The 14,250-nt window shown below is 48.1% G+C and overlaps 1 protein-coding gene across 1 annotated transcript; it reads right to left on the reverse strand.

Annotated features, from left to right (window-relative positions):
• Positions 1-5,016: 5,016 nt before the first annotated feature.
• On the reverse strand, positions 5,017-6,420 carry LOC138419784 (metallothionein-2). The gene is made up of 3 exons (XM_069552802.1): positions 5,876-6,420; positions 5,518-5,583; positions 5,017-5,262 (listed from the first exon to the last, which is right to left on the reverse strand). The coding sequence occupies exons 1-3, from the start codon at positions 5,901-5,903 to the stop codon at positions 5,171-5,173; spliced, it is 186 nt and encodes a 61-aa protein (XP_069408903.1). The 5' UTR covers positions 5,904-6,420; the 3' UTR covers positions 5,017-5,170.
• Positions 6,421-14,250: the final 7,830 nt, after the last annotated feature.

The raw sequence follows: 14,250 nt of genomic DNA on the forward strand, positions 1-14,250 counted from the left end.
TGAGTACTTCATTAGTTTCTTACAAATATGCAATATATATAAATATGTAAATAATGTGACATATTTGTTGTTGTTTGGTCACTAATTTGTGTCCACGACCCCATGGACCGTAGCCCGCCAGGCTCCTCTGGCCATGGGAATTTCCCAGGCAAGAATACTGGAGTGGGTTGCCATTTCCTTCTCCAGGGGGTCTTTCCTATCCAGGGATCAAACCTGCATCTCTTGCATTGGTAGGCAGATTCTCTATCCCTGAGCCACCAGGGAAGCGCATGTAATATATATATAAATAGGTAAATATATATGTATATGGCAAATATCTTTGTTTTCGTCCCTCTTTTATCCCCTTCTCATATAACATAGAATGTATTGACTGTACATTGTAGTATTTATGTATTGTTAATATCACAGCATTTAAGTTACATGATAGCAAGTACAAAAGTGACCATCACCCAAGGACTTTGCATCCTCCTTTGAGGACAGTTTTATACATTTTCAGTTGTAGGTAAGGTAGTTGTGTTTGTGTTAGACAGAAGTATGACCTTGTTATTGTCTTTTTTGGGAGATTAAGTATGGTTTAAGAAGTTGTATATTGTCACCCTGCTTATTTAACTTATATGCAGAGTACATCATGAAAAATGCTGGGCTGGGGGAAGCACAAGCGGGAATCAAGATTGCCAGGAGAAATATCAATAACCTCAGATATGCAGATGACACCACCTTTATGGCAGAAAGTGAAGAGGAACTAAAAAGCCTCTTGATGAAAGTCAAAGAGGAGAGTGAAAATGTTGGCTTAAAGCTCAACATTCAGAAAATGAAGATCATGGCATCTAGTCCTATCACTTCATGGGAAATAAATGGGGAAACAGTGGAAACAGTGTCAGAATTTTTTTGGGGGGGCTCCAAAATCACTGAAGATGGTGACTGCAGCCATGAAATTAAAAGACACTTACTCCTTGGAAGAAAAGTTATGACCAACCTAGATAGCATATTAAAAAGCGGAGACATTTCTTTGCCAACAAAGGTCTGTCTAGTCAAGGCTATGGTTTTTCCAGTGGTCATGGATGGATGTGAGAGTTGGACTCTAAAGAAACCTGAGTGCTGAAGAATTGATGCTTTTGAACTGTGGTGTTGGAAAAGACTCTTGAGAGTCCCTTGGACTGCAACGAGATCCAACCAGTCCATTCTAAAGGAGATCAGTCCTGGGTGTTCTTTGGAAGGAATGATGCTAAAGCTGAAACTCCAGTACTCCAGCCACCTCATGGGAAGAGTTGACTCATTGGAAAAGACTCTGATGCTGGGAGGGATTGGGGGCAGGAGGAGAAGGGGACGACAGAGGATGAGATGGCTGGATGGCGTCACCGACTCGATGGACATGAGTTTGGGTGAATTCCGGGAGTTGGTGATGGACAGGGAGGCCTGGCGTGCTGCAGTTCATGGGGTCGCAAGGAGTTGGACACGACTGAGCGACTGAACTGTACTGAACTGAAGAAGTTGTATGGGTGATGAGTGATGGTCTATAATGGTTAATTTTATGTGCCAACATGTCTAGGCTATCATACCAAGTCCTTGATTACACACGCTAGCCTGATGTTGCTGTGAATGTGTTTCTTTGTTTTTTGTTTTTTTTTGACATGATTAACATTTAAATCAGTGTACAGAAAAGCAGATTACCCTTCATAATGTAGAAGGCCTCATCCAGTCAGTGGAGGCCTTAGAGAAAAAATGAGGTCTCTTGAAAAGGAGAGAATTGGGCCTCCAGATGGCCTTTAAGCTCAGGATTGCAACCAACATCAACTCCTACTGGAATTTCCAGGCTGCTGGCTGGTCCTGCAAATTTCAGTCTTGCCAGTTTCCACAGTTACATAAGCGAATTTCTTAAATCTGGCTCTCTCTTTCTATCTACATCCTACTGGTTCTGTTTCTCTGGAGATGCTGATACCAATATATTTTAAAACTTATAAATCATTTAAATGTTAAGTAAATTACTGGTGCAAGTGTGGTAGTGGAAATCGCAGGCAATTTTCTGTATGCACCATAAGGGCAGACTGTTGTGCTCGGGGTTATAAACCCCCAGTGCTGGTCACAATTTTGTGAGAATCAGTGACTCTTTTTGGACCACATGTCACGTGCTCAAGTGGTTGAAGACCACAGGAGATACACCTAGGCACACCAGCACTGCTTCTGTGTCTAGAGGGTACTTGAATAGCCGCAATGTTATGAATAATAATAATAATGATAAATAGCTGACATTATAGACTGCTCACCGCATGCCAAGTAACATACTAAGTTTTTTACATGCATTAGTTCTTTAATCTCCTGAGCCATATGCTTTTGCCTAAAAAATATTTATTTATTTGGCTATGCCAGGTCATAATGGTCACATGTAGGATTCAGTTCCCTCACCAGGAATTGAACCTGGGCCCCCTGCTTTGAGGGCGCAGTCTTTGCCCCTGGACCACCAGGGCAGTCCCTGAGCCTCAAACAGTGGAGGAGACTGAGCCACAGAGAGCTAATGTCCTATGACGCAGGTTGGATTGGTACTCTTGCAGGCTGACTGCAGCATTCTGCCCCGAGCCAGGCTCCTACACCCCAACTTCCCATGACCAGCAAGGATGCTGAAAGCTGGCACAGGGGCAGCAGCGGGAAGCGCACTGAGCAAGCAGCTCTGTGACCTCTCTGGGATTCAGTTTCCCATGTGTCGGAGCACATTCAGACCTTTTCGAAAGGTCCTTCGACCTCTGAATAGTGAGAGGCAGGTTTAGCATTCAGTGACATCACGATCTACCATCTGTGGCCAGGGGGTGAGATCAGCTGTAGTATAGGTTCAAGCCTCTGACCTCTGAGCTGTGTGTCCTTGGGCAGGTTACTTAACTTCTCTGAAATTGGCACAGTCACTCCAGCCTGCACATTTACGCTCTCACTGGTTCCTGTGCAGATCAGATAACATGGTTGGGAATGTGTCCAAACGCTGTGGCAGCATCTTGTCCTGGGGGTGCTCACTGGAGGTCATCTATACTCCCTTTAGCACCAGATCAGCACATTTCCAATCCCATCCTTAACCTCCAGCCCAGAGTATTACTTCTAAATCAATGAGTCTTTCCCCAAGAGCTTGTTGGGAGCTGAAAGGATTCTCTCTCCGCGAATGTCCGTGTGGATCTAGAGATCAGAATGGCCATTGTTTATTAAGCCAGGACACCATCATTTAATCCCCACATCAAGATATAATCTCCTTTTCACAAATGGGAAAATGGGGGCTTCCCTGGTGGCTCAGTGGTGAAGAATCCCACCTGCCAGTGCAGGTTTGGTCCCTGACCCAGGAAGATTCCACAGGCCACAGAGCAACTAAGCCCATGTGCCGCAACCATCAAGCCTGTGCTCCACAAGAGAACCCGCTGCACAGAGAAAACCATGCACCACCACCCCTAGAGAGCAGCCCCAGCTCCACTAGAGAGGAACCCACGAGGCAACAAAGACCCAGCACAGCCAAAAGGAAAGAAATATGTGTGTGTGTGTGTGTGTATATATATATATATATATATATATTTTTTTTTTTTTTTTAATATGGAGAAGGCAGTTGGAGAATGGAAACTCAGTTGTTGAGTAACTTGCCCAGGGCTTACCACCTGTGGCAAAATAGGCTGTGAACTGCAACACCCATGGCCTCAGCACAGGCTGACTCCTGGGATCCCCTCTTTACCTAGGGCACCTGTGAACAAGTGTGGTCTTGACTTCGGGGCCACATGACTTGCCTTTCCCTTTTATTTGACATCAAATAGCAATTCTGTCCGCAAGCAGCCAGGGGGGACTAACCGTTGGCATTAATTACAAGTCACTGGGCACCTCAGTCCTGCCTAATAAACACCACCACACCCTCCGAACTGCCATCACCTAGCTCTGGCAGACATGAAATACTCTCATCTGGATCCAATTCTCAGGCATCCGCCCTCTTCATGGGAAATGGCTGGGTAATTCCCTCCGAATCCCTGGTTACTTTGCTGTTTTCAGGTAGCCAAGGGCTGGATTTTGGAGGGACCAGTTTCAGCCTGAGCAATGGAACAGCTTCCAAAGACTGAGTGCCAAGCCCTAGCAGGGAGCCCTCAGGGCAGTGGGTCTGTTGTGAGTGGCACTGGGCAAGTCAAGTGTCTGTTCCCTGTGTAGATGCCAGGGGTGGGAAGGCAGTGCTGTACAAGGTGTGTGGGGTCCACACCCTGGGGCTGTTTTACGGTGTTTCCGGTTGCTCTTGGACACCTGATGAATGTATGCGCAGCACCCCTTTTGTTTTTTGTTTTTTTTTTTGATTGCACTTGGTCTTAGTTGCAGCATGCAAGATCTTTAGTTATGGCATGTGGGGTCTAGGTGCACCACCAGGGATGGAACCCCAGCCCCCTGCATTGGGATTGCAAAGTCTTGGCCACTGGACCAGGGAAGTCCCCCTGTGAAGTATTTTTAAATCTGATTTTGTTTGTTCTTCATATAGTGATTGAAATGATGTGTGTGGAATCTAGAAGTATGGGCTCTGTGTTGTTCCTTTATGCATTTTTATAGTAATTATAATATATATATTATATTATAGTATTATAGTAATGATTATTATTATTTTTACCAATGTTTAGATCTGTGATGGATGGGAAGGAAAACATGTTCCTTCACCACAGGGATTTATTTTAGAAGCCCCATTTATATTCAAGCAGGTTTTAGTCACTTTCAAGCCTAAAACCCAAGAGGAACGGAAACTGAACAGGGAAACCATACAGAATGAAAATTCTAGATTGAGCAGCTTCTGTGCCACCAACCCTTGACTTGAAAATAGAGAGGACTCCACATGTGCCCAGTGTCCTGTGGCATCTGCCCTCAGGCACTTCCATTTCACAGAAGATGGAGCTCAGTGCCGAAATGTGGCTTGAACAAGGCACTAGGTTTGTCAGGCGTTAACATTTCCATCCAGAAACCAAGTCTTTGTACTTCTAGCCCAATCCCTCACCGAAGCCCTGGTCAAGTCAAAGAAAACAGTCAGAATAAAGCCAACCACTTTTATTATCATTCTTGTATTTTATAGGAAAAAAAAAAAAAGAGGGATGTAACAAACGGGTCAGGTTGTACTTAAAAAAAAAATTTTTGCAGGTTTGTACATGTTGTTCTATTTACACCGAGGAGCAGGCTCTCCCCGACTTCAGGCACAGCAGCTGCACTTGTCCGAGGCCCCTTTGCAGACGCAGCCCTGGGCACACTTGGCACAGCCCACGGGGCAGCAGGAACAGCAGCCTGGGGGAGGGAAGGGGGCGGCACTGATGAGCCCGAGGGGCAGCGGATTAAGAAGGGTTCCCGCCCTTTCCGGTGGAGGCGCCACCATCCCAGGGGAAGGGGCACCCACTGCCCGATTTAAATTCCCCTCCAGGGCTGTGGGGGCTTCCCCGTTGGCTCAGGCGGTAACGAATCCTCCTGCAAGGGCGGGGGGTGTGGTGCTGGGCGCGGGGAGTGCGGCGCGTGAGGGGTAGACAGAGAGAAAATCCCACTTACTCTTCTTGCAGGAGGCGCACTTGCAATCTTTGCATTTGCAGGAGCCGGCGCACGTGCAGGATTCACCTGCCAGGAGAAAGATGCAAGAACGGGCCCTGGAGAACCGAACGCGGGCATGCGGGCTAGCAGCCCGAGTTTGAGTCCCAGTTCCACAACCAATTCGTGGGAACCTGGGCGAGCCACGAACACGAATTGCCTTATCGGTCAAACGGGGTCTCCTAGTTGAACTCAGAGGAGAGGAGGGTACATGGAAACCCTTTCGAAAGGGCAAACAGTGCCCTGAAAGTGAGTGATGAGGAGTCAGAGACTCTCCTCTAGCTCTGCGATGGCCACCCAGCCCCAAACCAGAGGTCCTTACCCGCGGTGCAGGAGCAGTTGGGATCCATGGCGAGCTGAAGCGGAGGCTGGGGTCCGGAAACGGCTGAGCAAAGGATGGCGAGGATGCCGAAGGGGCGTGCTGGAGCGGAGCGGGCGGTGGGCTGCCTTTATAGCGGAAAGGAGCTGGGGCGAGTGCAAAAACCCTCCGGGGCCGGGCGCTGCCTGCACCCGCCCCGCGCTGAGTCACTGGCGGGCCGCGCGGCTCACCGAGCTGTGCACACGGGCCACCAGGCATCAGTTCCCAGAAGCCGCCCTTCGTGCGCCGGGGCGATGGAGGGAAGGGCCGGGCGCAGAGCGGGGAACACCGCGTGCAGGGCGGCCCGGGCCGTGCGCCGAGCCCCCTGCCCCTGCCCTCGCCGTGTGCAGTTTCCGCCACCGCCTGCCCCTCCCCCAGCTCTCCCGCCCCTCCCCTCCCCCTGCCCCCTGCTCTGTACCCTGTGCTTGCCGGGCCTGAGTAGTTAGAGAGTTGATCCTGAGGACCCTGTTCAGTTCAGTTCAGTTCAGTTCAATCGCACAGTCGTGTTCGACCTTTGCGACCCCGTGGACTACAGCACTCCAAGCCTCCCTGTCCATCACCAACTCCCAGAGTTTACTCAAATTCATGTCCATCGAGTCAGTGATGCCATCCAGCTCGGGTGGAAAAAAAGGTTGGAACTCAGGACAGATTACAGAAAACTTTTTGTACCTGTCAAGACTCAAAACATGTGTACATTCCCACTGAATCCATGGGATGATTACTGATGTTGTACTGTAGATGCTGTGGGGGAGGCAGTAAGCCTGTTATGTAGGAGCTCTCATTTAATCCTCCATTAACCCTGTGAGGTAAGGGCTAGCCATCATTCGCATTTTAGAGTATGGAGGCCCAGAGAGGTTAAGTAACTTTCCCAAGGTCACAGAGCTAGTGAGTGGCAGAGCATGGTGATTCAAATCAGTGGGCCCAACAGATGCTGAAGTCCCTCTAAGGGCAGACATCACCACCAGGGCAGACCAAGGATCAAGAAGCCACAAGCTTTGTGCTCAGGAAACTCAGAGTCATGCGGGCAGCCTCAGTGGGGCATGGGGAAAAAGTAATGCCAGGGTCGTGGCTAGGATGGGGGCAGGGGGAGCAGAGTTGGGAGACCCAGCCCAACCTGGGAGGAGATGGGCAAGCACCTTGGGCTTGAGGGTGAGAAAGTCCTCTCCAGGCAGGGGAGGAAGAAGGAGTTGTATGCCAGGGCCTGCAAGAAGCAACCGGATGGAAAGTTGGGACATTGGGAAGGGAAAACACCACAAGAAACTTCTTCCCCAGTGGATGCAGAGGGAAAGCGGGGAGGTGGTGTCCAAATTCCTCTCTGCGGAGACACATCCTGTTCCCTTGCTGGCACATGTCTGAATACTAAGCAACGGATCTTAGATCATCCGGTCCAGAGCGAGTCATCGGAGGACCAGGTTACTGGAACGTTCCTGGCGGGCTTAGAGGATCCTATTTGCTGCAGTGGGGAGTTCAGTGAGGCAGTGGGCAGAGGACAGGCTGTCCTCAGAGGATTTACTGTAAAGTCCTGTGGAAATATCTTCACAGCTCAGCTCAAACATCACTTTCTGCTGGGAGCCTGTCCTGACCCTAGCACCTAGGTGAGCTAGGTACTAGCTGACCTAGCCTGTGGAACATGCTGGTAAACAGCCTGTTCTTTTCCTTCCTGGTGCTTCCTGTGTCTGTAATGTGTTGGAATGTGTGTGATTCTGGGATCCGTGTCTGGGTCCCTCCACCCTTGCCTCCCCGAAAACACCAAAAGAACTCACTGCCCCTAATATGTGTCTACGGCACTTAGCCCAGGGTCAAGTTTACAGTAGGCACTTAATAAATATTTGTCAAATCAGTTAATGAGGGTAAATCCATCCATGTGTCCTCCCTTCCCAGCCTCTCTTCCCCCCAGCATTAGGGCTGATTACAAAATGAAAGTAAAAAAAGCTGTTTTCACCACTCTGGGACCTGTGTGGTCACTCAGAAATGCCAAGCAGGGCAGGAAAGTTGAACTGTCAGAAGGACTTAATTTTAATACTCACTGAACCACTCACAGGCTAAGTGACCTTGGGGCTGTTATGGGCCGGGGTCCCCACGCCCCACCCCAAGCATCAGTTTACTCATCTATCAAATGATTAGATTGTACTAGAACTGGAGGCTCACATGCAAACACCCTCTGATTTGAGAGCCAAGGTCTCAGAAATGTCACTGTCGGGCAGCCCCATGGACCAAGAGCATGGAAGGGCTGCTGTTTGGATGGTGGGTAGATTTTGTTGTTAGTTACATGTGCATTACATTTGCATTATATGCAAAATTCCAGGTCTCTAATAAGCCAGATCGTCACTTGCCCACTCAGGGGAAACAGTCCGACACTATGAGGAAGACAATAAAGCTTGTTTTGGCCCCGAAAAGTGTTGAATCAAGCCCTGGGTTTGGGCCAGCTGTGTTGGCAGTAAAATTTGTTTTCAGGTCGAAGCTGTCTCGCTTGAGTTATTTTGACTCTGTGAGGGAAGGGATGACCAATCAACAAAGGTCAAGGGCAGCCCAGGCCCAGCTTTGCTCATCTCTGTACTCCTGAAAGCCTCATTGTGTTGGGGAGACAGGGGTGGAGAGGAAGAGTGCCTGCCCTCCTCACGTGGTAGGAAGTGAGGAAAATGAAGCCAAGCAGTGTAAAATGAGGAGTGTTAAATGCAGACTTGGTGTGAGTCATCAGTGTGAGGCAATGGTGTGGCCTCAGCCTGCATTAATTGTACTATGCCATCTAGAATGAAGCGTACTTCTACTGCTGAGTCATTCATTCATCCTTCCCCTATGACAGTATCCTTAGCCTTCCTTTGTAGAATTGCTCTTTCCTATGCTTAGTCCATATGATTTGGATGGAGTAGGCCCCATCTGTGGGCTCTCAGGACATTCTCTCTTCCTGGCCACAGTGACTGACTCTGATTGGATCACATAGTCATGAACCAGAGAGAATCAATGAAACTCCTGCTGGAAATGCTGGGAGAACGATTGATATTCTTTCCGTCTAGATTTGAACCTAGAAGGATGTGAAGCTGAGTTTCTAAAGCCTTTGATCCATGAGAAGGAGTCAAGAATAAGTTCATTGTAAAGGAGATGGAGACTGATGATACCACTGGAGCACCTGGATCCAGCCAAGCCTGAAGCCACTGTGAGTCCAAAATTTCCTTTTTTGGTTTAAATCCTTCTGGAAATAAGATTCCTAACTGGCATAGTTGGGCACACCATCCTGAGGGCTGTGTTCATGGCTGGACTTTAGTAGTCCAGAAGAAAGTTAATAACAAAAATCCTAAGACTCAAAACCCTATCATGTAACAGCTGAGAGGGGTGGGTAGTTTCAGTCTGCAAGAAAACAGTTACCTTCAGATATGTGGACAGTGGTTGCTCCAATTATCTGTAGCTGTGCAATAAACCAGGCTTCCTTGGTGGCCTAGAGGGTAAAGAATCTGCCTGCAATGCAGGAGACCCAGGTTCTATCCCTGGATCGGGAAGATCCCCTGGAGAAGGTAATAGCAACCCACTCCAGTATTCTTCCCTGAATAGTCCCATGGACTGAAGTGCCTGGTGGGCTACAGTCCATGGAGTCACAAAGAGTTGGACACGACTGAGTGAGTAACTTCGATTTGTGCAACTAATCACCCAAAACTTTGCAAGTTAAGACAAGAACCAATTTATTCTCTTTCTTGGTTTTGTGGGTCAGGAATTTGCGAAGAGCTCATTTGGGTGATTCTTTTGTTTCGTGTGTCACTGTCTGAGGTCACTTGGTGGCATTCAGTCGGTGGACGGGCTGGTCTGGCGCCCACTCACGTGTCTGGCACCCTCACAAACAGGGCTAGAGGGCTGAACTCAGCAGGAATTAGAGACCAGAGCTCCCTCTTGTGGTCTCTTCAGCATGTGGCCACAGGGCAATTAGGTTTCTTACGTTTGGCTCTGGGCACCAAGGGTGAATGTCCCAAGAGACTGGAGCGGTATCTGTGAGTCTCTTAAGCCCTGAGTCCTGAAACTAGCACAGGTCACTTTCACCACATTTGATTGGTCAAGAAGCCACAGATTTGAGGGGAAAGGATGAGGACCCCTGGTCTTGATGGGAGGAATGAACGTTTGCAGTTATCTCCAATCTGCCGTAGTCATCATGGGGCATAATATTGAGCACCTACTATGCATCAGAACACTCTGAGCTGACTTCACTGAGACCTCAGCTGTTAGTCTCTCCATTTTACAAACGCGCCACTGAAGAGCTGTACAGTGGCCAGCTCTGGGTCACACAGCCGGAAGTGGCAGTGTGGGGATTTGAACCCAGGACTCTCTGACTCCACAACTATGTGTTTATGCCACACTGAAAAGAAGAAATTAGACTTGTGCTCTAAGGGCAGCAGAACCAGGAATAAGGATTCTCTTCTGGGCAGGAAAAGGCCTCTCTGGCCATTAGGGCTGGTGATGACGACGGGATGGCCTGGGGAGGGTTTCCTGTTACCGTGGGAGCAGGGACAGAGGCTGGGGGATTCTGACAGATTAGCTGGTGGGATGGAAACAACATATTTCTCGTGAGAGGATCGTCAACATTATGGAGGTGATGAACTGGCCCACCTCTACAAGGCTTTCCTTCAGGTCACCGATGCCCTCTGTCACCACCGTCACAACCCGCTTATCCAAGACACCCTCACATATATATATGTATATTATATGCACACACACATATATTTAGTTTAAATTTGCCTTTTAATGTGATTAGCATTATACTACATGTACATCTTGTTTTTTCCCCCCACTAAACGATAAGTTGTGGTGGTCTTTCCATAGCAGTACCCAGTATAGCATTCTTTTTATTAGAGGTTCATATGACCAATTTTATACTTCCCTCTGAAGATTATTTAGCTTGTTTTGAGGCTTCTGTGGATACCAACAATGGGCACATTGTTGGTGCCCATTCTGGCCCATCCCTTCCCGGGTTGAAGGCATGTGCATTTTAAATTTGAGTACCTACTGTTAAAATACCCTCCAAGATTCTGCTTTTGATTCATTTGGGTATATACCCAGAAGTGGAACTGCTGGTCATAAGATAATTCTATTTTTATTTTTTTGAGGAACCTTCATCTTACATTTTCTCCAGTGCTGCACAAGGGTTCCAATTTCTCCACATCCTTATCAACAGTTGCTATTTTCTGGGTGGTGCTTGTAGTTTCTTTTTTGTCTTTTTGATAGTAGTGTCATCTGCTATAGTCTGAATGTTTGTGTCCCCTGGAGCCTTTGAGAGGTGCTAAGTTCATGAGGGTGGAGCTCTCATGAACAGGATTAGTGCTTCTATAAAAGAAACCCCACAGAGCTCCTAGTCTTTTCCACCATGTGAAGATGCGATAAGAAGCCTTTGACCCAGAAAAGGGGCTGCACCCAACCATGCTGGCCCCCTAATCTCAGACTTCTAGCCTCTCAAACTGTGAGAAACAGATTTCTGCTGTTTGTAAGCTGCTGTAAGTATTTTGTTATACCAGTCCAAAGGGACAGACACCCTCCTAGTGGGTATGAAGTGATTTAGCTTTGTTTTGATGCTTTTTGTAACACAGAGCAAGCCAGAAGCAGAGGAAACAAGCTTGACTAGGTTTTAGGCAGACAGCCTGGGTTCAAATCCTGCCTCTGCTACCTTCGAGCTTCATTGCTAAGTTGTATCCAACTCTTTTGCAACCCCAAGGACTATAGCCCACCAGGCTCCTCTGTCTATGGGATTTCCAAGGCAAGAATTCCCTTCTCCAGGGGATCTTCTCAACCCAGGAATCGGACCCATCACCTGCTTTGGCAAGCAGATTCTTTACTACTGAGCCACCAAGAAAGTCCACCATCTTTTAGTTTTGTGAATGATGCTAACGCTGAAACTCCAGTACTTTGGCCACCTCATGCGAAGAGTTGACTCATTGGAAAAGACCCTGATGGTCGGAGGGATCGGGGGCAGGAGGAGAAGGGGACGACAGAGGATGAGATGGTTGGATGGTATCACTGACTCAACGGACATGAGTCTGAGTGAACTCCAGGAGTTGGTGATGGACAGGGAGGCCTGGCGTGCTGCGATTCACGGGGTCGCAAAGAGTCGGACACGACTGAGCGACTGAATTGAACTGAAACACAGGACAGCAGGCTCAAAATGGAGTTGCTTATGCTAAGCTCCATGTCACCAGAGACTTTGGCTCTCCAGAAATGGAATCTTTAAACATTCAGGAATCACCTGATCAGCACTAATTGGGTAATCTTCATGAGAAAGCCCTGCCACTCCCTGAAGGAAAGTAACTGCAATAACCAACCAGCTTTTCTGCCTGTTATAACTTCTTTGTGTCTTGCTGGCTATAAAAGTCTTCCATTTTGTGCAGTTCCTCAGAGCTCCTATCTATCTGCTACATTCAATGCTGCCCAGTTTGAATAGGTATTTGCTCAAATCAACTCTTAAAAATGTTAATATGCCTCAGTTTATCTTTCAACAGACCACAAATTGTACCCCAAGCCCTATTGGCCCATCTGTAAAATGGGTAAAATAGTCATACCATTCTCCTAGGGTTGTATGGATCAAGTAAGATAGTGTCCTTAATAGAATTTTGCACAAGATAATCTCACATGTATTAATCTTTTTGGTGTCTTATTTAAGAGAGTCACCCCCAGAATTCCCTGGTGGTCCAGTGGTTAGGACTCTGTGCTTCCACTGCAGGGGACATGGGTTCCATCCTTGATGGAGAACGAGGATCTCACAAGCCATGGGGTGAGGCCCGGGGGTGGCAGGGCGGGGAAGTCATCTCCACCCCATAGTACTCAGCATGGTCCTGTTTTCCTCTTCCAAATTCTTTTATAGCTTTGATTTTGCTCCTGGATATTTAAGTCAATTGAAAATTATTTGTCTGCTAGGCACAGGGGTAGGCAGTTGTTTCAACACTTTTCACTAACTAGTGTAACTTTTCGCCGCTGAATTAATCACTTCTTACTTGCAGCTGCACTGGGATCTATTTTTGAACCATCCTTTCTGTCCAATTGATCTATTCCTGAGCCGACACCAATTCCGAGAGCTTTAGAACAAGTCCTGCCATGGAGCTAGAGCAGGCCTTTTTTGTTGTTTCAAAACTGGCTTGGCTTTTCTTGTACTGTTTTCTTTTCAAAACAGCCTATTAGGTTAAAAAAAAAAAATCCTGGTGGACTTTTGAATGGATCATCCTGATGAAGTAACATGGAGGAAAACTGATATGTTTACAGCATTCCATTCTCTTAGCTGGGATATTTTTCTTTCCCAGGACTTTTTCTTTTCCATTCAACCCAGGTAGACCAGAGTGTTCCCTTTCATCAAGGATTATGCCACAACCACTGTGGATTAAAGCTCTCAGTACCCTACCTCCCCTTGAAGAAGGAAGGAGCTGGACACAAACTGCCAAATGAGAAGGTCTGAAAAGGAGCGGAACAATCTGTTTAGGGAGACAGGCTATTCAGGGTGGTGACCTTGGAAACACAGATGACAGTCTGCCAAGACAGGCCCCGGGGCCTCCTGGCCTTGCCTCTGATGACTCTGAAAACAGGCAGCTTTGCAGGAGTGGCTAGAAAATTGCAGAAACTTCAGGGCTTTGGGGCTGGGGTCTGGTTTTAACTTCCCCCAACCCCATTGGCTTCTCAGGTGGGTCAGTGGCAAAGAATCCGCCTGCCAAGCAGGAGACACAGGTTTGATCCCTGAGTCAGGAAGTTCCTGTGGAAAGGGAAATGGCAACCCACCCCAGTATTCTTGCCTGGAAAATCCCATGGACAGAGGAGGCTGGCAGGCTATAGTCCATGGGGTCACAAAGAGTTGGACACGACTTCACGAAAACAGCAACAGCAACAAGTCCCATTGTACGGATGCAGACTGTGAGGCTGAGAAGCAGAAAAAGAAACAGACCCATATGAGTCTGGTCTCCCCTCTTTTCCCAGAGTTCAGCTTGACTTGGCAGGAGGGTCATGTGCCATCTGAAGGTGGGAGGATGTCCTCCCAGTCCCAGAAAGACCAGTGGCCAATCTCCCAATTTTATCTTCCAACTGGGCAGTTCTTCTGATGAGGCTCCTTCCACCCACCCCCCCCCACCCCCACCCCCACCCTGGCGTCCTTCCCCTTTAAGAAGAGACCAGTCCTTGGCTAATGCCATTCATAGGATTTATTGTCACTTGCCAGTGGCTTGCAGGGAAGGGGACACACTGCTGGGCCTCACCACAGGGCAGGTGGCACTGGGCCACCCTGCACTATTCACACACGTTTCACACGGGACAGTGGGCACGTCCTCACTGGCAGCAGCCGCACTTCTTCTCCTCAGCTTCGGCCCCCTCTCCACCTTTACACACACAAT

This window comes from Ovis canadensis, chromosome 14 (genome assembly GCF_042477335.2).
Source record: "Ovis canadensis isolate MfBH-ARS-UI-01 breed Bighorn chromosome 14, ARS-UI_OviCan_v2, whole genome shotgun sequence".
Lineage (NCBI taxonomy): Eukaryota > Metazoa > Chordata > Mammalia > Artiodactyla > Bovidae > Ovis > Ovis canadensis.

Coding starts and splice junctions, on each gene's coding strand:
- LOC138419784 (XM_069552802.1), bottom strand. CDS start 5,903: ATGGATCCCAACTGCTCCTGCACCGCGG. Junction 5,584..5,875: donor CAACTGCTCCTGCACCGCGG/GTAAGGACCTCT, acceptor TTCTCCTGGCAG/GTGAATCCTGCACGTGCGCC. Junction 5,263..5,517: donor GTGCGCCTCCTGCAAGAAGA/GTAAGTGGGATT, acceptor TCCCTCCCCCAG/GCTGCTGTTCCTGCTGCCCC.